This window comes from Nicotiana tabacum, chromosome 8, assembly GCF_000715075.1.
Source record: "Nicotiana tabacum cultivar K326 chromosome 8, ASM71507v2, whole genome shotgun sequence".
Classification (NCBI taxonomy): Eukaryota; Viridiplantae; Streptophyta; class Magnoliopsida; order Solanales; family Solanaceae; genus Nicotiana; species Nicotiana tabacum.
This window is the reverse complement of record NC_134087.1, coordinates 210,236,603-210,261,252: the sequence shown is the minus strand read 5'-3', so window position 1 is coordinate 210,261,252 and position 24,650 is coordinate 210,236,603. Positions and strand designations below refer to the sequence as shown.

Genomic DNA, 24,650 nt, shown 5'->3' with positions numbered 1-24,650 from the left:
ATCATCAAATATAAAATTGAATTTAGGGCATATCTCATATATCCCTAACACATTTCTCCTGAGCCGAGCGACCACTCATGTTCCTCTCTAACGAACATTGCCATATCGGGTGCACCCCAACTGTCCAACAACGGAAACTCATCCTGCATTTGCTCGATCGTTTTGACATGATCATCATCAAGCAAGTCATCAATACTTTGTCGGAGCATAGCATATATGGTAAAAGCTTAAGTCACGAGTTCAGTAAAGTTGTTGCCATGTGACCAGGAAGTCACGAGTTCGAACCGTGGAAACAATCTCTTGCAAAAATACAGGGTAAGACTGTGTACAACAGATCTTATGGTCCGACCCTTCCTAAAACCCCGTGCATAACCGGACTGCGCTTTTTATACTTATTTCAAGTTAGTATGCATTTAAAGATTGAAGAGAAATGAATGTGCTACTCTATCGATAAACGTGTATAATAAAGGCATCATGTGATATGAAGATTTAACAAATTGAACTAATTAAGAGATCCCTCAAATTTCTATAAGGTGGTGTTTGACTTCTCTTAAACCAAGAAACCTGTTAAACAGATAATTAAGTAAACTAAAAAATTATTCCTTACAATTTAAACTTTCAGATGTATGGCATTTATTTATCTGATGCATGAATGAATATCTTATTTTCTTTTACAAAGACAGCATCCAAACTGATGTTCTCTCTCCCTTAGCTTTTTGATAAAAGTGGTGTTTGAGTCAACTTTTTTCTGCGCCTCAACTAATTTAATTGGTACTTGCTATCTCGCACCAATATAAATATCGAATAACTCTATCCACCATTCCCCTGATTCACCTATTGTCCAACCTTTTTATTTGATAATACATGATATCAAAGATTCCATTTCCTTGCGCGCAACTCCTCCATGGCTAAGAGAATTCTTGATCTTATTGCTCAATTCCATCGCCCTTTGCCTCTTCTCTTCCCCTTCTGTCGTATCCATCAAAGTCTTGACAGCTTTCTCAACCGCCTTTGCTGTCACCAATTCCTCCTGGTGAGCCCAACTCTTCACAGAGGTTCCAATCTTCGGTACATTGGTTACCAAAATAGCGTTATAAGGCTGGTCGTATTGGATTGGCCAAATTGCTAGAGGCACTCCCATGCTAATGCTCTCGATACAAGAATTCCATCCACAATGACTCAAAAATACACCTGTAGACGGGTGCTCCAAGATTTCCAATTGGGGCGCCCAATTTCTTACCATCATTCTTTCTTCAAACCCTTTTGGCAATTCAATTTTCTTATCTTTCTCTTCAAATTTCTCATTTTCCATCTTTTTATCCGCTTCTCGTAGTACCCAAATGAGCCCATGGTCGCTTTGTTCTAAACCAACCGCGAGCTCATTGACTTGCTCTTGTGAGAATGTAGTGGTTGTTCCAAACGAGACCAATATTACTGAATTAACGTCTTGCTTGTCGAGAAATTCTAGGCATTCATGACGACTCCTGTTGCTAGAGTCGTGTGATTCTAGCAGCATATGAAGTGGACCAACAGCCAACCACGGCTTGTTGTCTTTTGCATTGGCAAGTAAATCTAAGTACTTACCTTCTAGTTCTCTGCAGGAGTTCATGATTTCTCCCGAGTTGAGCTTCCATTCATGTTCCTTTCTAAGTAACATTGTTGCAAATTGTGCACCCGAACTCTCCAACAATGGAAACTCATCCTGCATTTTCTCCATCATTTCTTCATGATCATCATCATCAACTATGTGATCAATACTTTGTCGGAGCAAAGAATATCTGGCAAATGCTGAAATGGAGTGAAACATATAAGACTTTACGTTCGGGTATGAATGAACATCCCTCACATGATCCATAATTATGGAGTCATGAATTAAGACTAATCTCTTTGTATTGGTAGAGAGATCAATACATGTTCTTCTAATTGGCTCGACGAGGCTTTTTATAAATAGTACAATCGAAGGCAGATCATCTCCAGCATCCTCTATTTCTACCAGAGAAGAAGGTACTAAAATGTCATGGAAATGGATGTTTGAGGCCCTGAGATCTCCTTGGACGTGCAGTTTCAAATCTTGGTTCCGATCAGCAAGGCAGAGGAAATGTACTGGTATATTATGGGAAGCGATGAAGCGACCAAGAATGAAGAGCTGATTGAGATGACTATAATCAGGAAATGGTACCATGGCTACTATCACTTCATTGAGCTGATCAATATTGTCTGATGAGTTGGTAGCCATGGTGACAAGAAGAGAATAACTGAGAAATGAATAATGTACAATGAGTTTTCTATAAGTTGGTGTTTGACTTTCTCTTGAAGCAAGAAACATGTTAACTACTAATTAAGCAATCTAAAAAAATATTCCTTACAATTTAAACTTTCTAACTAAATTGTCGCACAATTCAATACCATGAAGGAGAACTTTGGAGCAACGGTAAAGTTATCTCCGTGTGACCTATAGGTCACGAATTCGAGTCGTGGAAGCAACCACTAATGCTTGTATTTTGTTAGGCTGCCTACATCACATGCCTTGGGTATGGCCCTTCCCCGTACCCTTCTTAAACGTGGGATGTCTTGTGCACCGCGCTGCCTTTTTCAATACCATATCAATAAAGGTCGTAAATTGAAGTCTCAACACCACCTATTAACCAAAAAAGTATTTCAACATGCTTGATGCAAGAAAAAGAATCAGATCCACACGATGAAGGAGCATAGTAAGAAATAGTAAAAAGAAAATGTTTACTGTGCCATTTTTCTGGAGAGATTCCATCTCTTCTTGCATAGCTTTCATCCACTGGTTCTTTTCTGGATGGGACAACACATCCTTAAGACTTTTTGGCTCCCCCTCATCACTGATGAGGACATACTCTATGGAAGGGTACCTGCATGACTCTACCCTTGGCCTCTCTGATCTCCTCAGAGTTGAGGTTGTTCTTCTCCCTGAGTGGGGTGATCCACTTCCTCGACACCTTCATCAAGTTGCTCCCCCTACTCAATAACCTCACCAGGTTGCTCCCCCTGCTCGGCAACCTCGTCGGTTGTACTTTCTGCACTTGTGGGATTGTTAGAAGTATAAGGAATAGTAAAAAGGTTAGGAATTATACCATTCTTCGCCTTTTCTAACATATCGACAATAGTTCCAACTTCACTTTCTCGGAAGACTACATCTCTGCTTCTGATGACCTTCTTCTTTACAGGATCCCACAATCTGTACCCGAACTCTTCATCTCCATATCCAATAAATATGCAGGGAACAGATTTATTATCCAGATTTGTTCTCTGCTCTTTTGGTACATGTGCAAAAGCTCTGCAACCGAACACCTTCAGATGCGAGTAGGACACCTCCTTGTTGGTCCAAACTTTTTCTGGGATGTCAAACGCCAATGGAACTGATGGACTCCTATTGATCAGGTAACAGGTTGTCTGAACTGCTTCACCCCAGAATGACTTAGGCAGTTTAGCCATTCTAAGCATGCTTCTCACCTTCTCCACAATGGTGCGGTTCATCCTCTCGGCTATGCCATTGTGCTGCGGGGTTCCAGGAACTGTCTGATCCCATGACTTGAACAATACTCTTCAAATTCCCTTGAAGTGTACTCACTTCCATTGTCACTTCGGAGACGCTTTAGCTTTCGACCCGTCTCTCTTTCTACTAGAGCATGAAACTTCTGGAAATCTTGCAACACCTGATCTTTGGTTTTTAAAATATAAACCCATAATTTTCGTGAAGCATCATCAATAAAAGTAACAAAATATTTGTTACCGCCCATTGATTCAATTTCCATTAGGCCACAAACATCAGAATATACTAAATCAAATATATTCAATTTGCTTTCAGACGATGTCTGAAATGAGACTCTATGTTGTGTACCAAATAAACAGTAGTCACAAGGTTTTACCGTTGTACCTTTGGCATAAGAAATAAGTAATTTCTTGGCAAGAATCTGCAATCCCTTCTCGCTCATATGACCCATTCTTTTATGCCACAGATCTGTAGAAATCTCATCTTGTGCCGCGTTTAATTCACCTTGACATATTTCTGCATTTGTCCTGTACAACGTGCCACGAGCAACTCCCTTTGCAATCACCAATGATCCCTTAGTGAGTATCCACTTTTGATTTGCAAAATAGCTCTCGTATCCATCTCGGTCTAAAGCAATTCCCGAGATCAAGTTCATCCGCAAATCAGGTACATGTCGCACATCCTTTAGAACCAATGTGCATCCGACATTTGTCTTGATACAAATGTCACCAATCTCCACAATCTTTGAGTAGCTTGTGTTACCCATTCTCACTGTGCCGAAATCGCCTGCTACATATCTGCAAAAAAGATCTCTTACCGGTGTGACATGGTAAGATACCGCTATGTCAACCACCCATTCCGACTCTGGACATGACAAGTGCATGCATTCCTCTTCCTTATTTATAAAGAGGACAACATTATCATTGTTTTGCACCATGGCGGTTGTGTTGTCGTCATTCTTCTGACCACTGGTTTCACCTTTGCCCTTCTTTGGATTTGGGCAATCTCTTTTGAAGTGACCTGGTTGATCACAGTTGTAGCAATTTCTGGCTCTTGATTTGGATCGGTTCTTTGACTTCCCACGAGCTCCGAATCTACCATAGTTGTTCGAACTCCTTTGATAACTCCTGCCTCTACCTTCTGTGATGAGAGCATGTCCTTGATTTTCAGGCTTCTTTCTCATCTTCTCATTGAGTAAAAAAGCCGATGTGACATCTTTCAGCTCAATAGCAGTCTTACCGTGCAGGATGATTGTTGCCAAATTATCGTACGAAGATGGCAACGAGTTCAATAGCAAGATGACTTTATCTTCTTCCTTGATTTTCACTCCGAGGTTGGCAAGTTGTGTGATTAGTCCGTTAAACACATTTAAATGTGACAAAAAATTCATACCTTCATCCATGTGTAAGGCGTATAATTGCTTCTTCAGGTACAATTTATTTGTCAGCATTTTGGACATGTATAGGCTTTCCAACCTTGTCCAAATTCCACGTGCAGTGTCTTCATCAATGATGTTATTCACCACATCATCTGATAAGTGCAACCTGATTGCACTAGCAGCTCTTTCATCCAAGTCAGCCCAATCCTCAGCTTTCATGGTATCAGGCTTTTTGGCATCAACATCTAGTACCTTATGTAATCCTTATTGGATGAGCAGATCCCTCATCCTTCTTTGCCATGTTGACAAACCATTATCTCCGTTGAATTTTGCTACCTCGTACTTTACTTCGGACTTTTTTATTTTTCACCGAGTATAGTACTATCGATAGTAAATAGTATTTCAGTGAACGAGCAGAATCTGTGCTCTGATACCAGTTTTTGGGAATAAACCCCCATAGAAATAATATTTGCGATAATAAAAGCGGAATAATAATGTAGCACCGAGATACGGTATTAACAAGAATAAAAGAGTAACAACGACACCAAGATTTTTACGTGGAAAACCCTTTTAATAAGAAAAAACCACGGCCCCGAGAGGAGCAACTGATATCACTATAGTAAGGAATTTTACACTTTGTAAGTCGGAGTAAAATACTCCAAAGACCACTACAACACTCAAAAGAAATAACCCTCTTTTGATATTTCCACCTCACTACAATATCGCTCACTCTCTATTTTCCTCACATACTATTTTCTTATACCCTGTCTATGAAACCTCACTCTTTCTTTCTCTCTTTGTTGGTGTGAAGAAATGAGAGTTTAAGATCTCCTTTTATAGCCAAAGCTTCACTCTCTAAAGCCTACAATATTTGACAATTTACACACACTTTTCACAATTCAACAAAGTTGGCTACCAAACCAAAGAAATTCAACAAGGTTGGCTACCAAACCAAACTAATTCAACAAGGTTGGCTACCTAACCAAACCAAGTCAACAAGGTTGGCTACCAAACCAAAGAAACTTTTATTAGGCACATGCCTAATACTTCTTCAATGAGATGAACATCATCAAAAAGTATTTCAACATGCTTGATGCAAGAAAAAGAATCAGATCCACACGATGAAGGAGCATAGTAAGAAATAGTAAAAAGAAAATGTTTACTGTGTAACATGTTGAGTTTTTCGATGAGATGATCAGATAATTCAAGAGAAGCACCAGTGAAGATCCAATCCAAAGCATATATCTATCTATCTATCTAGTGAGTACAAATATTCTAGCTTAAACTACAAACTGCAGCAGAGATAACTTACAACCAAAACTCACAAGAAGATAGAGAGAAATTCAAAGCAAAATATCATGTTGATATCATGTTCTTGATGTGGTAAATTAAGTCGTTGCAGATTCATGGAACATACAACATTTACAAGCCACTAATGATCAATTCTTTGGCCATTCTTGTAAAAATGCCAAAAAGACTTTTTCAATATTCAAAAAAGGCATAATAAGTACAAATTTCAACATCTTGAATAAAAGAGTAGCCCGGTGCACTAAACTCCCGTTATGCACGGTGTCCGAGAAAGGGTCGGACCACTATTTGAAAGCTTTTTGATAGCTGATATCAGAGCCAAAAGCAAACCATCACCTGTCCACCATTTTAACAAATTGTCAAGATTTTCACATATATACAGACTTATTGCAAGCAAAATATATACACAAAAAAAAAAAAAAACAGTAAAAGAGAGTAATACCTCTGTTAGAGAAACTACAGATAACTCATCTCTTGTAGGGGATTTCTTATTTTTCCAACTTCTAATTTCAGATTGCATCAAATTTATTTGCTCCTTAATATCATGTAACAACATTAGTTCTTCGTATCTGTCGGATTCTTGCCTTGTTCCTTGTACCTCAACTTCAGCTATCTCAAACGTCCTATTGAGACGACGAATCTCTTCTGTTTCTGAAGCACTAGTTGTAGCGCAAATCGCCAAATGACAGTCGACTGCAGCAGCTTCACCTACTTTATGTAACTTGTTCTCATGCTGCATAGGTACTAAATATTTCTTAAGGCAATCAGTTTGATCTTTAACAAGTTGTTTTGCAGCCTCTTTTGGGACAAAATCTTGTTTTTCAACCCTTTCATCACTCTGCCAAATCATCTTATCGTCGTCTTTAATAGCTCGAGGGACTTCAAATACATCAAGAACCTTCGGAGGAGAAGCAGAACGAACAGACGTTCCATTGTCTGATTTATTTCCTCGATGCTTAACTTGGTAAACGTCGAGGAAATTGTTACAATAGTTCCTTTTAGAAAGTGGTAAATGTGACCTCATTTCACTACTGCACGATTTCGCATAGTTAGCACCAGCAATCTGTTTAACTCTTTCTTCCAACTGTTCAATCTTCTCACAGTATAAATCTATACTTCCATCCATTGAAGTATCATTCAAATCGCGTTCTTGACTGATATATTCATCTTTATCAAGAATTCCCTTTATCTGATTAGCATATTTCTGTGGAATATTTGGAGCTGATTTACACCTCCCAATAGCTTGAACACTCATTTCTTGATCAAAACTTTCATTCTTATGAAACAAATCCTCATTAAATTCAATATCATCACAGCCTATACTTAATAACTTATATCGATAAGCTTGTGTTTGATAATCTAAAGCAACTATTTCCATCTCTTTTTGATTAATAAGATCTTGAAAAATGGATAATGACTCATCTGCATGGCACATTTTTTCCTCCACAAATCTTTTATACTGTTCTGCTTCCATTTCCTCTGCAGCCTTTTCGCCTTGAAGACGTAAAATCATGGACAATGCTTCACTTGCAGCACTAGCTGAGGCTTCACTTTCTTCATCCAACTCATTATAAAGCTTCTCTATAAGTTGTTCTTGAACATAAAGTGTTTCTTGTAACGATTTGACGTCGATTTTAGACATTGCCATGCCAATTTCAAACATCAAACATACTACAACAACATACGCAGTATAGTCCCACAAGTGAGGTCTGAGCAGACCTTATTCTTATCCTGTGAAGGTAGAGAGGCTCACAAGTGGAGTCTGGGGAGGGTAGTATGTACGCAGACCTTACCGCTACCCTGTGAAGGTAGAGAGGCTGTTTCTGGGGACCCTCGTCTCAAGGACAAAACGAAAATGAGCAGTATCAACAAGCAGTAACAACAGTAACAAAAAAATGTAATAATAATCTTGCTTGTGTCTATAATAAGAGAATCATTTAGGAAATTATACCAAACAAAAATGATTGATAATTGATACTATTAATATGAATCCAGGCATCAAAAAATGGATCCAATTGCAGTTAATGCTCCAAAGATTCAATTTTTATCATGATCATAATAAATCCATGTTTGGGTTTTGATCAACTTAATACTATCCAACAAGAAATGTCTAAAATATTTACATTTATATAACATACAAAATTACTTAAGTATTCAAAGAAAATAATTGAGAATATTCCAAAGTCATCATTTTCAGGCTTGAAGAAACCTCCATATATGAATTCTTTCAAGGAATTACAGAATTGACAAGATACAAAGAGGAATTTTTATTAAGGGAAGCAAGCAATAAAAAGTTTTTCTTTTTTAAAATAACAAAAAAAACATAACAGGATTCAAAGATATGTGAATCTTGATAAAGGATATAAAAGAAAATAGAAAAACCCCAATAGAGGAAGATAATCAGATAGGGAAGAAGAGTAAAAGAAATGAATTTTTCTTTCCTCTAATGAGATTTTTCAGATCAAAAAATTCTTTTTATTTTATGACTGTTTTTTTAATTATATTTCAAAAAATGTATTCCTAGATTCAAGTGTTTGTTTAGGCAACCCAAAGGTAACCAAATAAAATCCGCATCTAGTGTTTGCATCAAATTGTGACTAAAGCTAAGTGAGGACAATTTCTTTTTTCCTTTTCAAATTCACCCCTTTTAATGTACGAAATAATTTAATTTTACCTTCGTTTACATTGGGGCTATTTGAACCCATGTTGTTAGCAAATCATCATGTAATGGAGCTCTAATTGAACTGTGAGCTTTGAAGTCGATCAAAATCTTGACACGTGTTAAAATACTTCGAAAAAAGGTCTGAATTTATTCATTTATTTTTGACTAAGGTTAAAAATATTCTTCGTAATGAAAAATCTCTATTCAAGCACAACTCAACTTTTAAATACTCATTTTTTCTACTTTAACTTCAAATATTTTATCGTTTTTCAAACTTCAACCAAATATCTTGCAAAGAGAATAATAATGAAAATACGGAATAACATATATCTCGCTTCACTATGACTGATTTTGGATAGATATATACGATACAATATTATTGGAAATAACTTTTCTACGTCACACAAGATAAGGATAAGGTATGCGTACATCCTATCCTCCTCAGACCTCACTTATGAGATCACATAACATAGGTTATGTTATTTTTGTATACAATACATTATAAAACTACCATACAACAACCAATACTCATATGGACTGATTTCACTTTTCTCTTTAGTTACATTTCATCAACATTTATCTAGTCTCAGCAAATCTTGGACTCTATCCAAGTTCTGCGGACATCGGAACTAACATTAATACAAAGACCCTAAACCTTGAACCCTAAACCCTGAACATTAATATAAAGAACCTAAGAAGAGGCTTTAGTTCCAAATAAAGGAAAAGACCTTTGAACTTTCTTAAGAAAATACTTAGAATTCATAGATTTTGAACATGAACTCGAATAATTCGAAGAAATTGATGACTCGTTCGAGCTAGCCACTTCTCTATCGTCTTCTTTGATCGTCTCTAACATCTTCGATGCTCGATTTCTCATGACAGTCACAAATTGTGGTGGTGCTGTTTCAAGAACAAACTTTGCAATACGAGCATTCGCCATTTTTGGATTGAAGAAGTTAGATGAATTAAACTGGTGTTTTGAGGATATGTTGGATTGTCAGTGACTTTATAAGAAAGATATTATATGGTATGAAATTTATATAGGAGTCTGGAATATTGGATTATGAAGCTAGCTAGCCATGCATTGCCAAGGCTTAAATTGATTCAGTAGTCTTAATCATAATGTTTAAAATCATTTTTAGCAGTTAGTGCTGGTGTTTACTTTTGGTATTAATTGTATGGATGAGATATTTCCCTCCTAAATCATCTAACCAGAATGATAGGACAAAATATACACTGATTGTACAATATTTTAAGTTTTAACCATTAATTGTAACAAGTAACTTTATTTTTCTAAGTTATTTGTTATATATGGTCCATTGCAAGGTATGGACTTGAGTCCCATATCAATATTACAACGTTGATGTAGGGTTATATGGCCTTGGTCTCTACCACCTTAATAACTAGCTTCTGAAATGTGGTTTTCTCTGGGTTGCATCAATGGTATCAGATCCATCCACCACACGCTGTGCCCACCGTGCCATGGATGGTACGCCAGTATTGCAGTGTTTGCCTGAGGCTAGAAAGGTCTAGCGCACAGCCTCGAGGACGACAGATGCAAAGCGTGATGGTTTGTTATGGTCCACTGCAAGGTACAGATTTGAGTCCCACATCGGTATTGCAATATGCCGATATGAGTTATATAGTCTTGGGCTTTCCCCACCTCAAGCTTTTGATTCTCCCTAGGTTGTATCGTTACTAACCCTAGTTTTATGGATGGTAAGTTATAGTTATCACTTAGGAACTTGATAATATAAAAGTTCTTTTTAATTGTAAGTGTGTATAGTTAAACTCAAAATAATTTCACAACCGTTAATACTTATAATTTAGTGATATCGGTAATAATTTTTCATACAATAGGTGTCGGTTCAATTTTCGTTATCGTTTTAACCATTCTCCGCCAAATAAAACTACAAATAAAATCATTTAGAGATATGGTGTTACTGTCATCAAAAGTTTCCAACATTGTACTTTATGTCATTGAGCTGTAAGTGGCTCATAGAATGCCACATGTCCTTTTTAGATCAATTACCTCAACTGACTGCTTTTGGTAGATTTGGATGTATTTTGCGCTGAATGGTCAAAGAAGAAATTATTTACTTGAGATAGTGAAAGTTTATTTTGTCCAAAAATATATTTTTGTACAATTTTGGCTATGTTTTTTCCCTGTTAGTTTGGTATGTATATGGGGTTGTTGGAATTTCAAGTGGCGTACGTAGAATTTTGCAAAAATAATATCGGTCTATTGATACAATTATCTTGTAAGTTTTGGCCTTGAAAGTATGGTGGTTTAATTTAAGGTTTTACTCGTTCTAAATTAATATTTGTTCTGTATTATTTTCAGGTGATGTTGACATATTAATAAACACACATTATTTATTAGAAAAAAATTGTAGTATTTAGATATGTATATATGTGAAGAAACTATTTTGCAAGCGATGCTGAACCATACCCCTTGAATAAATGGTAGAAAAAATTGATTTATTGGATAGAATAAGGAATTATTCTGAGTGAGAACTCATCAAAACAATAAGCACGCTACAGTCTCAAAATAAGCTGGGATCGGCTATATGAATTCTCACTGTCAATGTCGCTCCAATCACATTAAAGAACAACAATAAACTCAGTGTAGTCTCAAGAGCGGGATTTGGGGAAGGTAGTACGTACGCAGACCTTACTTCTACCTTGAAAAAATAGAGACCCAATCCCATTAAACAATAAGATAAAATGAATAAATAGAACATGACCTAAGAAAATAACAAGATATGTATAGTTTTGTCTGAAGAATGAAGCCAAATGAAGATAATTTAAGCCTGCAAAAAGCTGGCATATTTGGCACCTAAGAAAAGCCTCTGGATGCAAAGCAATGCATTTTTCGTGACCTCTGCAGTTTCATGGTTCAATAGTTTCATTACGCGTTCCTTAGCTTTGAGGTCGGCCACTATGATTCGCCCGGCAGGATGGCATTGAATGAACTGAGACAAATCGTAGCAAGCGACAGCGAGTGTCCTTGCATCACTTGATGTGTCCAAGATTGTCATAAGCACTCTCAAGATCTGCAACACAGGACGACGATGATCACTTTAATACTAGAACAGAAGTTGTCGGATTGATTTGTTATATGTACGCTAAAAAGAATAGCAAGGGACGATAACAACAATAAAGCTACTAAGATTGCCACCACAATAACTGATTATTACTGCCTATGTTTCATTTTATATGATACTCTTTCCTCTTTAGTCTGTTCCAAAAGAATGGTACTTTCAACTTTTATAGTTTCCATTTTACCTTTATAACATGCTCTTAAAGCCATAGAAATGTCATATGCCATGTTAACACCACAAGTACTAAGGATACTTTTGGTATGTGTCGAAAGTCTATCTATCTTTCTTCAACTCCATGCCTATCAAACACCGCCTTATAAATAAAATGGAGAGAGTACTACTGCTAGCGATGACTACTTAGACACAAGTATAGTTTTTGAGTTCGAGTAGCAGATATACCAAGTCAAAGCCAGCAGAAAGTCAGAGATGAATAAATTCAGGTTTAATGCTGCACTGTGGGCCGGTCCCGAACTGGACCGGGCCCGCGGTCTTAACGGGCCTCACGGGCCTGGTGGGCCGGTCCTGGTGGTCTCTTAAAGCCCGAGGCGGGCTGGTCTTCTTTGGTAAGCCCACGAGCCCGGGACCGTTTAGCCCGGGACCGGCTGGCGGGCCTGGTCCGGGCCTAACGGCTATAATTATAATTTTTTTTTTTTTTTTTTAAAAACAGCCCAACGGCCATATTTAAAAAGTAGCCGTTTGGGGCTTTTTTTGACCGTTTGGTAGTTTAGAAAATGGTCATTTGGCCCCCAAACTTTATTTTAACCCCAAACTTTATATAATTACACTTTTCCCTATTTCTCAACTATAAATACTCCCTCATTCTTTCATTTTTATTCACTAATTCATCAATATCTCTCAATCTCTCTACTACAATTACTTAATCTATTGTTGAAATTTCGTGAAAAATTGTGAAGTTGTTGAATTGAAGTTTTCAAGTGTTCAACGATTTTCAATATTCAAGAAGTTGTTCGGCAATCCGGTAAACTCGTTTCAACTCTTACGTTTTAAGAATATATTTTTGTGTGGTTTAGATTGCATAATTATAATTAATATGCATTTCTTTGAAAAAAATGTTTGGTAAAGGAATAGATAAAACCGGTGAAAGTAGTGGCCAACCAACTACCCTTCCCCCGGCTCCCCGACCTAGAAAAGATAAGCAAGTTGAAAGTAGTCGCCAACCTAGACGTCCTCCTCCTTCTTTAATTCTTGATAGTGATCACCCTTGTTTTCAATTTATCGATAGAGAATTTTACCATAATGTTGCACCAGGTGAAAGATTAGATGATGAAATTATGAATGCTCTTTATCCTAATGAAACTATCTTAGAAAATAATGAGGAAAATGAGGATGATGATGAAACCCAAGCACCGGATTTAGATGATACACCTACTAGTCCTCTTAATAACCCAACTGATGCACTGGTCGACCCACCTGTAGAAACTCCTACTTTTAATAGAGAACCTGCTAAACGCCTAGAAACATCATTAGTTTGGTATTTTTTTACTCAAGTAAGAGAACAAAATAAGGCTAAGTGTAAAACTTGTGGGAAATTAATGGCGCATAAATATACTGGAGACCGTAGCGGCACGGGTAGTTTGACTAGGCACATAAAAACACACCCTAGAGATAAGGCTAGATTTTTTCAAATGAAAGCGCAGCTAGAGGGGACAAGTGTAGATTCTGCGGTTAACCCTAGTACAGGTTCAAATCTAGTTCAACCAGGAATTAACACTGTCACCGGAGGTATTTTATATTACGATCCAAATAGAGATCGTGAAGAATTAGCAAAGATGATTACTGTTATGTGCTTACCTTATACTTTTGCTTCTAATCCTAATTGGGTTCATTATATTAGAAGAGTTTTTAATCCTACTTATAAAGGTTGGCCTCGCGCAACAGTTAAGAGTGATATTTATAAATTCAAACATGAATATGAACAATATTTGCGGTATTTATTTACTCATATACCTAATCGGATTTCTATTACTACTGATATTGGTAGAAGTGGTAATGATTGTGATTATCTAACTATTACAAGTTATTGGATAGATGAGGAATGGATAATGCAAAAACGCATAATTGCATATAGAATAATTAATTCGCGTCACACAGGTAAGTTTATAGCTAACACTGTTGCAGATATTTGTAGATATTTTTGCTTTAGCGATAAAATAATGGCAATTTCTATGGATAATGCTTCTAGTAACACTAGTGCTATAGGCATGCTTACAACAACACTAAATCCTGCATTTACTAATATTTTCCATGTTAGATATATTTGTCATATTTATCATTTAATTGTCGGTGATGGTATGCGAATTTTAAACATAGAAATTGAAAAGGTTAGAATGACTCTTAATTGGCTTTTTTATTCAAACCGTAGAAGTAGACTTAGAGAGTATTTTAAAAAATGTGATGAACATGGCCTTAGAGAAAGAAAGGTTCCTAAACCTTGCCCGACTAGATGGAATTGTATGTACGAAAGTTTAGTAGTTGCATATGAATATAGAAACCCAATTAATGCAACGTTTAATTCTCGGGTAGGTGGTGAGGATGATGATGAAATGCTTACTACTCAAGATTGGACGAATGTTAAAATTCTTTTAGATTTTTTAGAACATTTTCAAATTGCTACAAATGCATTTTCTGGGCAATATTATCCTACTATTTCAAACTGTTTAGTTTATATTGCAGCACTATCTGATTTGTTTGTTGAATTTGGTGAGGGTGGGGACATTTATGAACTTGCTATAAATGAAATGAAACAAAAGTTTAAAAAATATTTTTTCCTATCCCTCCTATTTATGGTCTTGCTGCAATGTTAAATCCTACAATGAAATTGGGAGGTCCTCATTTTTGGTATTCAAATATTTATAAGGCTTTAGATCTTTCAAATGAGGAAGTTGTTACACTTGCAGATGCAAAAGCCTCAATTAAAATTAATGCTCAAACAGTTTATAATGCTTATCAACTTGCCTTAGAGCATGCTAGGCCAACTATTCCAACCTCTACTTCGTCTAGCTCACAATCGTCTAAAAGAGCTGCGGGCTTAAAAGCTCTTAAATCTTGGACGGAGTTCAGGGGTTCTCAAGGTGATAATTATGATGAAACTTCACATCTAAATGAGCTTCAAGTTTATTTGTCTCGGGGACTTGAAAAGGAGAATCCAGACGGCTCTTTTGATCTTTTGGAATGGTGGAAGGCAAGGGAAAAACATTTTCCGGTTCTTGCAAGGATGGCTCGGGATATTTTATCAATTCAAGCTTCAACTGTTACATCAGAGAGCGCTTTCAGTCAAGCAAGACTGCAAATAGGTGATCATAGAGCGTCTATGAGGGATAGCTTGGAAAAATCAGTACTGTTTAGAGATTGGATCCGCTCGGAAAGAAGAAACTTTGGAATTGCAGAATCACAACCGGCGATAGATGAAGCTTATGAAGAAATGATAGCGGAACTTGCGGAGGATTCGGCTTCGCCCGGAAGTGGTGATGAACAAGCTTCTTTTCCACCACCACCAACGCAACCTCCTCCGAACCTTGAAGGATTTATGAGATTTGTTAGAGATAATACATAGACTAATATGTAACTTGTATTTTGGCACATCTTCCTTAGTTTTTTTCCTTCTAATGGTGGTATTAGTACCTTGTTGTGCTCATTCCATTGGGGGAAGGATGACTAAGAAAGATATGTCATTTTTGGTAATAAAATTTATTGCTTCTACCCTTGAATATCTTTTCGCAATATTTCTTTGTCTTTACTTAGAATTATTTATAAGCTACAATATATACATAACATACAATATATACTACAAGAAAATATATAAGAGAATATATATACATAAGATACAATATATATACTACAAGAAAATATATAAGAGAATATATATACATAAGATACAATATATACTACAAAAAAATATATAAGAGAATATATATACATAACATACAATATATACTACAAGAAAATATATAAGTAATAAGTTATAATATATATACATAAGATACAATATATATACTACAAGACAATATATTATGCATGACAATTTAGTGTTTTACTATTGTTTTGTTATTTTTCTTTTTCGTCAAGCACTTTAATAATTAGATCTACATATATACTACATATATATTTTTAATATACCCATGATACTACAAGAAATTGCCTTAAAAAAAAAAACCGCTAGGCCCGCGAAGCCCAACCCGTTAAGCCCAGGACCATGTGGGCTTAGGCCCGTCACGGGCCGGTTCCACCCGTTGAGCCCACGAAGCCCGGGACCGCCAGAGCCCAGGCCCACGAAGCCCGGCCCGTTTGGCCCATGAAGGCCCGGGCCCGGCCCAGAATACAGCCCTATTCAGGTTAACAATTTTGGTCAGGCAGTTAACCTGAATTTATTACAAGATTTTTATTTTACTACAAAAAGGCACAACATGAACAGTATATTACAGCGTTTAAATTATGAAAGAATGTTAAAAACTACAGGCATTACCTGGAATCCATTCTCCTCGAAATTATTTATATTCTCCTTCCAGAATAGAGGATCTTTATGCATAGGAGACCAATCAAGATTGCCAAGTAGGACTTCCTGCTTGTACTTGTCGTATGAACTCAATTTTTTAATGTTGTCCTTCAATCCTTCTTCAAGTTGATTCAGAGCATCCAAAAGGTCCTACCGAGATTACAAATAAACATATTAACATGATTAAGTATTGTCTATTAAGGAAATAAGGGGACACAGTAAATATTTAGTGACCATCTCTCCATACAATGAGCAGTGACGTCAATTTTATCTATTTCAACGTTGCCAGAACTTTTTACAATTTGCTTCTTATATAAGACAAAATAATTATCGACCTAAAAACCAAAAAATGGTTGTATCACCTCATCACTCCAAGCCTGCGCTTTCAGGTTCTGTACAATTTGCAGCACTCCCACGTCTACCATCTGAGCACCAAATGTCCCTTTGGAAAGCAAATTCCTAAGAGTCAAGATAACAACCCTGACGACCTGCAGCCATCGAAACATCAAAATGCCATGAACAAAGATGAGACAAGACATCATTCTGCTCGACTTGATACTTATTAGATAGATAAATTGAAAAAATTTCAACAGATTAAGCAAACTATCCACCAAAATAGGATTGTTGTAGAGGATAAGCATCTTTTACCCCCCCCCCCCCCCAACCACTCGATAAATAAAGGGAAGCAAGCTCCCGCTATGCACGGGGTCCGGGGAAGGGCCGGATCACAAGGGTCTATCGTACGCAACCCTTGATAAATATCCACCAAAATAGGATTGTCTTTGCTAGAATGCCCAAATAAGTTCAACTTAATTTGAAGTTAGTTACTGCTTGGTGCTACTGTTTTTCTTTTCGTCTTTCGTGAGCCGAGGGTCTATTGGAAACAACCTCTCTACCTTCAAAGTGAGGGTAAGGTCTGCGTACACACTACCCTCCCCAGACCCCAGATGTGGGATTACATTGGGTTTTTTTTTTTGTTTATTTGAAGTTAGGAAGTATAGAAGCAGGACTGTTAAAACTTCAAACTTATGAATGTACAGTAGAATATTAGTTGGCGAAGTAGAACCTCTCTTCGCACGCCCAAATAGAAAGATTATAGTCAGAAACAGAGCGAATACACAGGTTATTATAACACTTAGCGTGGAAAAGTCACTCACCTTCTCCTTTGTCGAACCTTTAACAACTTCTGTCAATCGAGGTAGGGCCCTAGAAGTAGCCAAGTACTCAATTGCAGGTTCATAGTAAGACAAAAGCCAGACGCATAGGCATGTCTCGTAGAGAAGCTGTTTTAAAAGAAGGGCAGAAAGTCATTACATCTTAAGACAAATTTGTAGAGGAACTGCTTCAACACAAAAAGAAAAGGTTAGCAATGTTTGGAAAGTTAAGCAGGTTAAAGATGGCAGCATAGAACTTTCTACCACAAACTCTCGGAGTTGCATGATACATGAATTAGATGACAAACCATCTCAACTCTCACATCCCAGCACTTTGATAACATAATTACAGAATTTACGAAGTTGGTCTAACATGTGGTAGTATTAGGGTAAAGATGCACCTGAATGGACTGCTGAGTAGATGCTGGTGTAATTAAAGGAACAAGCAGCTTCACTCCGTCAGCTTGAACAAATGAAGATCGAACAATAGGTTCCTTCAACAGAGTTGCAAGGCAATTGATGGCAGCGGGAATGCTACAGCTAGGATGAGAAGGCTTTCTCAGCTGCAGTGATATGGACAAATCAGGATCGATACAGTGCCAATAAATTGTTATTTAATTATAGCAACAAGTGGGAATAAACCCATAACGTTCATTATTGCTCCTTTTCCATTACTTTGGTGACTTAACTTTAGTTAGAAAGAATACCATGACAACTGAAAAGAGAAACACATTAAAATTGGAATCAACAAAGAGGTTAGCAAGAAAACGAATACCTTCTCTCAACTATTTTATGTCAAGGTGGAGAAGGAGGTTAAACCTAGGCTTCACAATGTACTTGAGCAGAAGCAAGAATTTTCATGTTTCAACTCAATAGGGTTGTCCCAAATAGATTGAATTATAACTTAATTTGTTTTATTTTATACTGTTCTAGCTCTTTTCCTTCATCCTTCTCTTCTTTTCAGCCGTTTTCCAAAGTACTAATGCCAAAATTCTATACCTCCATAAACGCTAGCAAATCCCCTTGAAATGTCTAGAAAAACAACCTGACGAATTGGTAATTCTTTTTTTTGCCCTGGGGGGGGGGGAGTGGTGGAGGAACAAAATAGAATTGCAAAATGTAGGAATGCAGACGAACCTGCGCGCATAGCCACTCAACCAGGCCTCTCAGAACATCTTCAGCGGTGGTGAGTTTCCTCTTTGAACTGGCAGCATCTCCGTTTGCATCAACACCATTCTGAACTTTTGGCCTAGCACTGGAATTACAAAAAGGAAAAGGAGAGCCTTTAGGAAATAGTTTTTTTTGTAAATCATCCTAATCTTAGGTCTCTCAAGAAGATAGACACCATAAGGATAATGACTTTAATACCTCACTATCACAGAGAGAATCTTACAGCTCTTCTCTTGTATGAACCAATTACCTTTCCAAAGCAATCTGAAAGAAAATAAACTCATCATTCAGAAAGAGAAGGAATGTGAGAAAAGATAACTATCGCAAATAAGAGACTGCATATGGGCAAAGCAAGGAATTTTCGAAGAACATACAAGTCTCATTTTTTCGATTGAGCTATCTGCATGTGCATCTGGCTTTTCTATTTGTCATTTTCAACATCACCTTAGGTATATACCTGCTCCGTTAGAGCCGAACAACATATAAACCCATTGTTTAATTTCAGGAGCAAATGATTTGGAATACCTATGCATATACAAGTAATTGAAGCACAGTTGATTTCGTGATTTTGTTGACACCACAATGTCACCTCCTAATATTTCACGTAGTTCAGAAAATCTTGATCACAAACATTACCACTAAAATAGATCCCGCAATTAAAATCCTAAAGGACTAATGCTTAGTTTCTCCGACAATATAACTTATCAAACTAATGAGAACTTAGAAAAATATGAAAGATCACGTCAATTGGAATAGATAAAAAGGAAAGCAGGTTTTGTATATTTTGGATATGAAGGGGCAAAAAAAAGACGGAGAAAAACTTTGCCTTCAAATATCTGCTATTTCGAACACATAACTTGCTACTGACTATATGTAAAATAAAACAAAACTAAATGAACTCCTGCTAACCGCAACTCAAAATGTGACGACAGCAATTCAGTGATATCCTAAGCTGGCATCGAGTTGATACATGTGAAGTTGAATAAATGTATTAAAGAAGGAAAAAGGATAGATCGACACATGCAAATGCATGGAGAAAGGGGGAGGTAGTACATCAGTGGTGCTATAGAGGGAGAGAAATAAATAAAGACAAGCTCAAGTAAAATACAGATTGTTCCGACAATTATGGACCAAAAGTACACAGATGTTAAGAACATTACCTAAGGAAAGGTTCATAAGTGTCTTCATTGGCAAAAGAGTTGTCATGGAATAATTTCGCTCTTCTTGGGTTTGCTGCAAGAAAGAAGGTATAGATTAGTCGATCTATCAAAAGAGATTTAAAAGGTACGCCCCTCAGTTACCTGTAAGCATTTCATCAATCAAAGCTAAAACATATTCCACAGTTTCTTCCTTGAAGATATCTCGTAAAATGGTAACAAACACACTGACATAAGCTGGACCATCCTGTAACAATGAATAACTTTTGATAAATAAACACCCAAGCACATATAAAAAGGACATTGAATCAGAACCAAATCAAAAGTAGGAAGGAATCAGGTGTATTCCACAGCTGATTAGTGAAGAAAAGGTTAGTGATAGTATTATATCAACTATATCCGTTAGAGAATATTTAATTTCTTTTCCCCCCAAATATGAGTGACTTTTGACCCCTGTTCTGCTGACATAAAAGCAAACACAATATTACCACATGTAAGATCTTCTCTAGATAATCCAACTAAATACAAGAAAGATCAGGCAGAAACGTTAATTGAAATAGAATTGGCTGGCCATTAAATGTAAATTATAGCTAAGTAAAAAAGACAGAAACATTACATCATCCAGCAACTGAGCTTTGTCACTTTCAGCCTTTTTATCATAACGCCTCAACAGCTGAAGACCAGTTTCGGTGATCAGCTTCGTGGTCATGTAAGTGTCCCATAGAATATCCCTTCTCAAAACCTTTAAAAAGTAAAGCACACAATATGAGCTGCACTGAAATACACAGTTGATCACTACCCTCCCCCCCCCCCCCCCACAAACAAGGAAAAAAGACAAAACTGCTTTCAATTCTTAGCTTTTTTATAGGAGCATGATAAAAAAAGATGCCATATTGTTATTGTCACAAAAAAGAAAGATAACCGTGACAGACAGTTCACATAAAAAATCCCAAGAATAGAGAACTTTCTATTAAATAATGTACTACTGCAAGGAAACTAGCAATTAACCTTTAACAAAACCCTCGTACCTTAATCAATCATTTATTGCTCTTTCCGGTTTCTATTTACACAGACAAGCTATTAACCTTTGTAGAAGAAGAAAGGCAATGGATGAAAAGAAAGCAACTAACAGCCACAGAGCTAGATCCTCGTGTAAGTGCTCAATATGATGATGGTGGAAAACACAGTCTAGTAATCATTAGTGCAAAACTGTAGATTCATGATGATGCTTATGCACGCAAGAGATTACCTGCTCCGTCGTGAGCTCAGCATTCTCAATTGTCATTGTGACTAGCTTCTTCAGATCCGAAATATTTTAGCCTCTAGCGAATCAAGTAAAAGTGGAATGTCTTGTTTCCTTTATCCTGTATAGATTCCACAGAAATATTTCAAAACTCATGACAGATAGATATTCCCACATTGTACAGATTCATTTAAACACTGGATCATCAAATGCTTTCGCACAATCCGTATAATTCAAACTCACTAATTCAAATGGACTATCATTTACAAATTGATTTAGAAAAGCAAGGCGATGATAATTCAAGCATTTTACTCGAAAAACAATAAAACCCAATTTCCAGCAAGTTCATTTAGCTACTTCAACACTCAACATTTTTCTCAACCTAAACCTAAAGCTCCAAAACATTCTTTCAAACCCAGAAATTGGCATTTCCCATTCCTCTCGTGCCGTTCAGAAGAATTAACCCAAATAGCCGCTCAGCCAACCGCTTAAACTAAAAATAGCCTGTGGAGGTATAATATATGCATAATTCGTGTATTATAATTATTACGTGTAATCAATGTATAATCTATGTATACTGCTAGAAAAAAATAAACAATGAATATGGCTGGAAATTTATGTAAAGATCCCCACAAACTTTTTTTTTTAAACTTCAAGAGTCAACCTTTATCTGTAAAACACATTCATTTAAACCCAGAACTAGCATTTCTCATTTCTCTCATAAAAAATCTAAGGACCCAATACTATAATCCAGTGAATTAACTGAAATTGAGATGAAATTGAAGCTAGCTGAAAAGAATGGAGGAAAAATGTATAAAATAAATAAACAGATAGGATACAAATCAAGATACCTGTATCGGGACAGATGGCGGAGATCAACGTGGAGAAGAGAAAGACTAAAGAGGATCTTGAAATCTGAAAGGAATAAGACTGGTAAGAGCCAAGCAGATAGATCAATCTTCAGGAAAGAAATGATCCATGTAAGAAACAGCAGGAAATCACAGAAATGGTCCCTAATATTTGGATTAGTCTAAAATCATCTTTAAATACTTTATTTATCTGTTTTTGTGGCACATTTTTTTGGTTTGTTTAAAAAATTAATGATACTTTTTTATATTTAGAAGGCTAATGATGTTCGAGCCACTTAAACCTACACCCGTGTATACTTTTTCATTTAAAAACTTCCACTTATATTTATGAATTAACTAGTTTTAGTGTACGGCATTGCACGTGTATATAGTGTTCAATATGCATGGATGATGAATTTTGTTAAATTAGTTGTATATTATTTTATAATTATACATATCTTATAATATGATATACAAATATTTTAAATTGTGTCTCACCCGAAATCTCTTTATGACATTTTGGCTTCTACTATTTCATCCTTATTTCTTAAAGTTTATATTTTATCAATTTAATTCTTAATATTATAATTGATTTTGTTTTATATTCTGATTTCTTTTAATTTTCAAATATTTAATTATTTTTTAATTATTAAAAGAAATAATTTATTATTTGGAGATTTAAATTATTAATATTAGCTCATACCATATATAAAATTTTAATTATAACTATATTTTTATCTACAAAAATTCTTTTTACAAATGGTAAAGGGTTTGATATGTCCCTCTACTATTAACAATTGTTTAAATATATCCTTCGTTATATTATCGGGTCAAAAGACTCCTCACCGTTACACTATTAAAAAAAAATACCCGTAATTAGACGGAATAGACGCGTGGCGTAACCTTAAAGCTCAAGGCCATCCGGTTCTTTTAATAACCCATATTTGCCTAACCCGCTCCGACCCATATAATTGACTCACCCTTCTAAAACTAAAAACACGGCTCAGAACCCTAATTTTGTCCCCCTTAACAGAGAAAAATCGTCTCCTCTCTATTACTCAAAATTCATAATTACAAAACTCAACATTCAGTCTCAAAGGTGGGTTCAATGTCCGATTCAACTGCTACATCAAAGAGGAGGTGCCATTGTGGAGAGATTGCCAAGAACTTCAAATCAATCACACCTCAAAATCCCGGAAGGAGATTCTATAAGTGTGTTAAACCTGAAGTAAGTTTTAATTTTGCTTGCGATTCGTTATTTGAAAGTATTATACAAATTTCATAATTGGTTGTTTTTGTTAGAATGAGTCGTGCGTATGTTGGGAATGGTAAGACGAAGCCTATCCGGACAGAGCGTTGATAGAAATCAACAAGTTGCAGTGTAAATTAGATATTGCTAATGTGACAATCAATATGTTGAATCAGTTGTTAGATACGTGCAAAGTTAAAAGGAAAAAATTGCTGGAAAAAGTTGATGTATTAGAGACTGTAAAAAATATTAAAGTGAATAAAGCAAGGGAGATGGAAGAGAAATTGTTGAAGATGAAGATATTTATTTTGATATCATTTTCATTATTTGTTGGCTTTCTTACGGCAATGATGATGAAGTAATGCATTAGTTAAGACCAATTAGTGCTTATTGTTTTTGATGAAGTTAAATGTTGTTGATGAAATGTATTGTGTAGTGCCTACTGATTTGTGTATTGTGTATTGTGCCTACTAATTTGTGTAGTGCCTACTTAAATGTATTGTGTAGTGCCTACTGAAATGTATTTTTGATGAAGTTATGAAAATATTTCTACTTTGTGTAAGGCCTACTGATTTGTAATGTTTTTTTCATATTGCATTATTACTTAAAAACTGTATCATTTCAACACAGTTTTAGTGCACTATCTGGAATAAGTTATTGTGAATTCTAGTCAATAAACACCTAAACATATATCATTTCAAAACTGCAGCACTATTAAGACCAAAAGATCGCAGCAATTAAGTATGTAGATACGTGCAAACTTGAAAGGGACAATTGATGGAATAAATACTAGTCAATAAGCATTTAAGTATTGTTATCACAGTAGTTATATCACCAAAAGATTACCTAATGGATGAATGGATGTCAAATATTAACAACAAAAACTTACACAACTAAGTCATAATATGACATCCAAATCCAGTACCAATATTAACAAGTTTGCAGCAAGTTTGTAGTTAATACATCCCAACAAAGAACAAAAAAAGTTCAGCTTGGTCATCATTTTCCTTTCCTTGGCCTAAGCTTCCCAATCCTATGTTCCCTTGTTTTTCTAACTGATTTGTAGTTGTAGCAGATTTTCCTTTCCAGCTTAAAGATAGTGGTGAGTATGGAAGGTTTGTCGGATCACTCACTAGTGTGATCACCAATGAAGTTGATTGACCTTGTGCCAATGGGTACTGGTATCTTGTGTCTCATCTTAAGTCTTGTATTGATTTCTGATACCACTCTTGGCCTCAGCACAACATTTTGATCAATCTCCAGATCCTTGCTTGATTGGACAATACTCCTAACTCCAGGTGTAGGCATGAACCTAAAGTTACTTTCTTGACTTGGTTGACTGAT

The 24,650-nt window shown here is 36.2% G+C and overlaps 3 protein-coding genes and 1 long non-coding RNA gene across 4 annotated transcripts; 1 reads left to right on the top strand and 3 right to left on the bottom strand.

The window, feature by feature from the left end:
- Positions 1 to 539: 539 nt before the first annotated feature.
- LOC107777483 (zeatin O-glucosyltransferase-like) lies at positions 540 to 2,281 on the bottom strand. Its single transcript, XM_016597515.2, has one exon. The coding sequence runs from the start codon at positions 2,234 to 2,236 to the stop codon at positions 851 to 853; it is 1,386 nt and encodes a 461-aa protein (XP_016453001.1). The 5' UTR covers positions 2,237 to 2,281; the 3' UTR covers positions 540 to 850.
- Positions 2,282 to 6,189: 3,908 nt separating this feature from the next.
- On the bottom strand, positions 6,190 to 8,650 carry LOC107805724 (uncharacterized). Its single transcript, XM_016629794.2, has 2 exons — positions 6,649 to 8,650; positions 6,190 to 6,542 (listed from the first exon to the last, which is right to left on the bottom strand). Exons 1-2 carry the CDS (start codon positions 7,867 to 7,869, stop codon positions 6,519 to 6,521), a joined length of 1,245 nt encoding a protein of 414 aa, XP_016485280.1. The 5' UTR covers positions 7,870 to 8,650; the 3' UTR covers positions 6,190 to 6,518.
- Positions 8,651 to 11,330: 2,680 nt separating this feature from the next.
- On the bottom strand, positions 11,331 to 22,236 carry LOC107805727 (V-type proton ATPase subunit H). Its single transcript, XM_016629795.2, has 12 exons — positions 22,061 to 22,236; positions 21,216 to 21,330; positions 20,583 to 20,708; positions 20,111 to 20,213; positions 19,970 to 20,042; positions 19,008 to 19,073; positions 18,777 to 18,894; positions 18,041 to 18,202; positions 17,643 to 17,768; positions 16,848 to 16,973; positions 16,456 to 16,635; positions 11,331 to 11,924 (listed from the first exon to the last, which is right to left on the bottom strand). The coding sequence occupies exons 2-12, from the start codon at positions 21,249 to 21,251 to the stop codon at positions 11,676 to 11,678; spliced, it is 1,365 nt and encodes a 454-aa protein (XP_016485281.1). The 5' UTR covers positions 21,252 to 21,330; positions 22,061 to 22,236; the 3' UTR covers positions 11,331 to 11,675.
- An 811-nt stretch (positions 22,237 to 23,047) lies between these two features.
- Positions 23,048 to 23,868, top strand: LOC107805726 (uncharacterized). Its single transcript, XR_001652482.2, has 2 exons — positions 23,048 to 23,285; positions 23,360 to 23,868. It is a non-coding gene; the product is annotated as an uncharacterized LOC107805726 (long non-coding RNA).
- Positions 23,869 to 24,650: the final 782 nt, after the last annotated feature.

Coding starts and splice junctions, on each gene's coding strand:
- LOC107777483 (XM_016597515.2), bottom strand. CDS start 2,236: ATGGCTACCAACTCATCAGACAATATTGATCAGCTCAATGAAGTGATA.
- LOC107805724 (XM_016629794.2), bottom strand. CDS start 7,869: ATGTTTGAAATTGGCATGGCAATGTCTAAAATCGACGTCAAATCGTTA. Junction 6,543..6,648: donor CTGTAGTTTCTCTAACAGAG/GTATTACTCTCT, acceptor AATGGTGGACAG/GTGATGGTTTGCTTTTGGCT.
- LOC107805727 (XM_016629795.2), bottom strand. CDS start 21,251: ATGACAATTGAGAATGCTGAGCTCACGACGGAGCAG. Junction 20,043..20,110: donor GATTGATGAAATGCTTACAG/GTAACTGAGGGG, acceptor TCTTTCTTGCAG/CAAACCCAAGAAGAGCGAAA. Junction 19,074..19,969: donor ACTTATGAACCTTTCCTTAG/GTAATGTTCTTA, acceptor ATTTTCTTTCAG/ATTGCTTTGGAAAGGTAATT.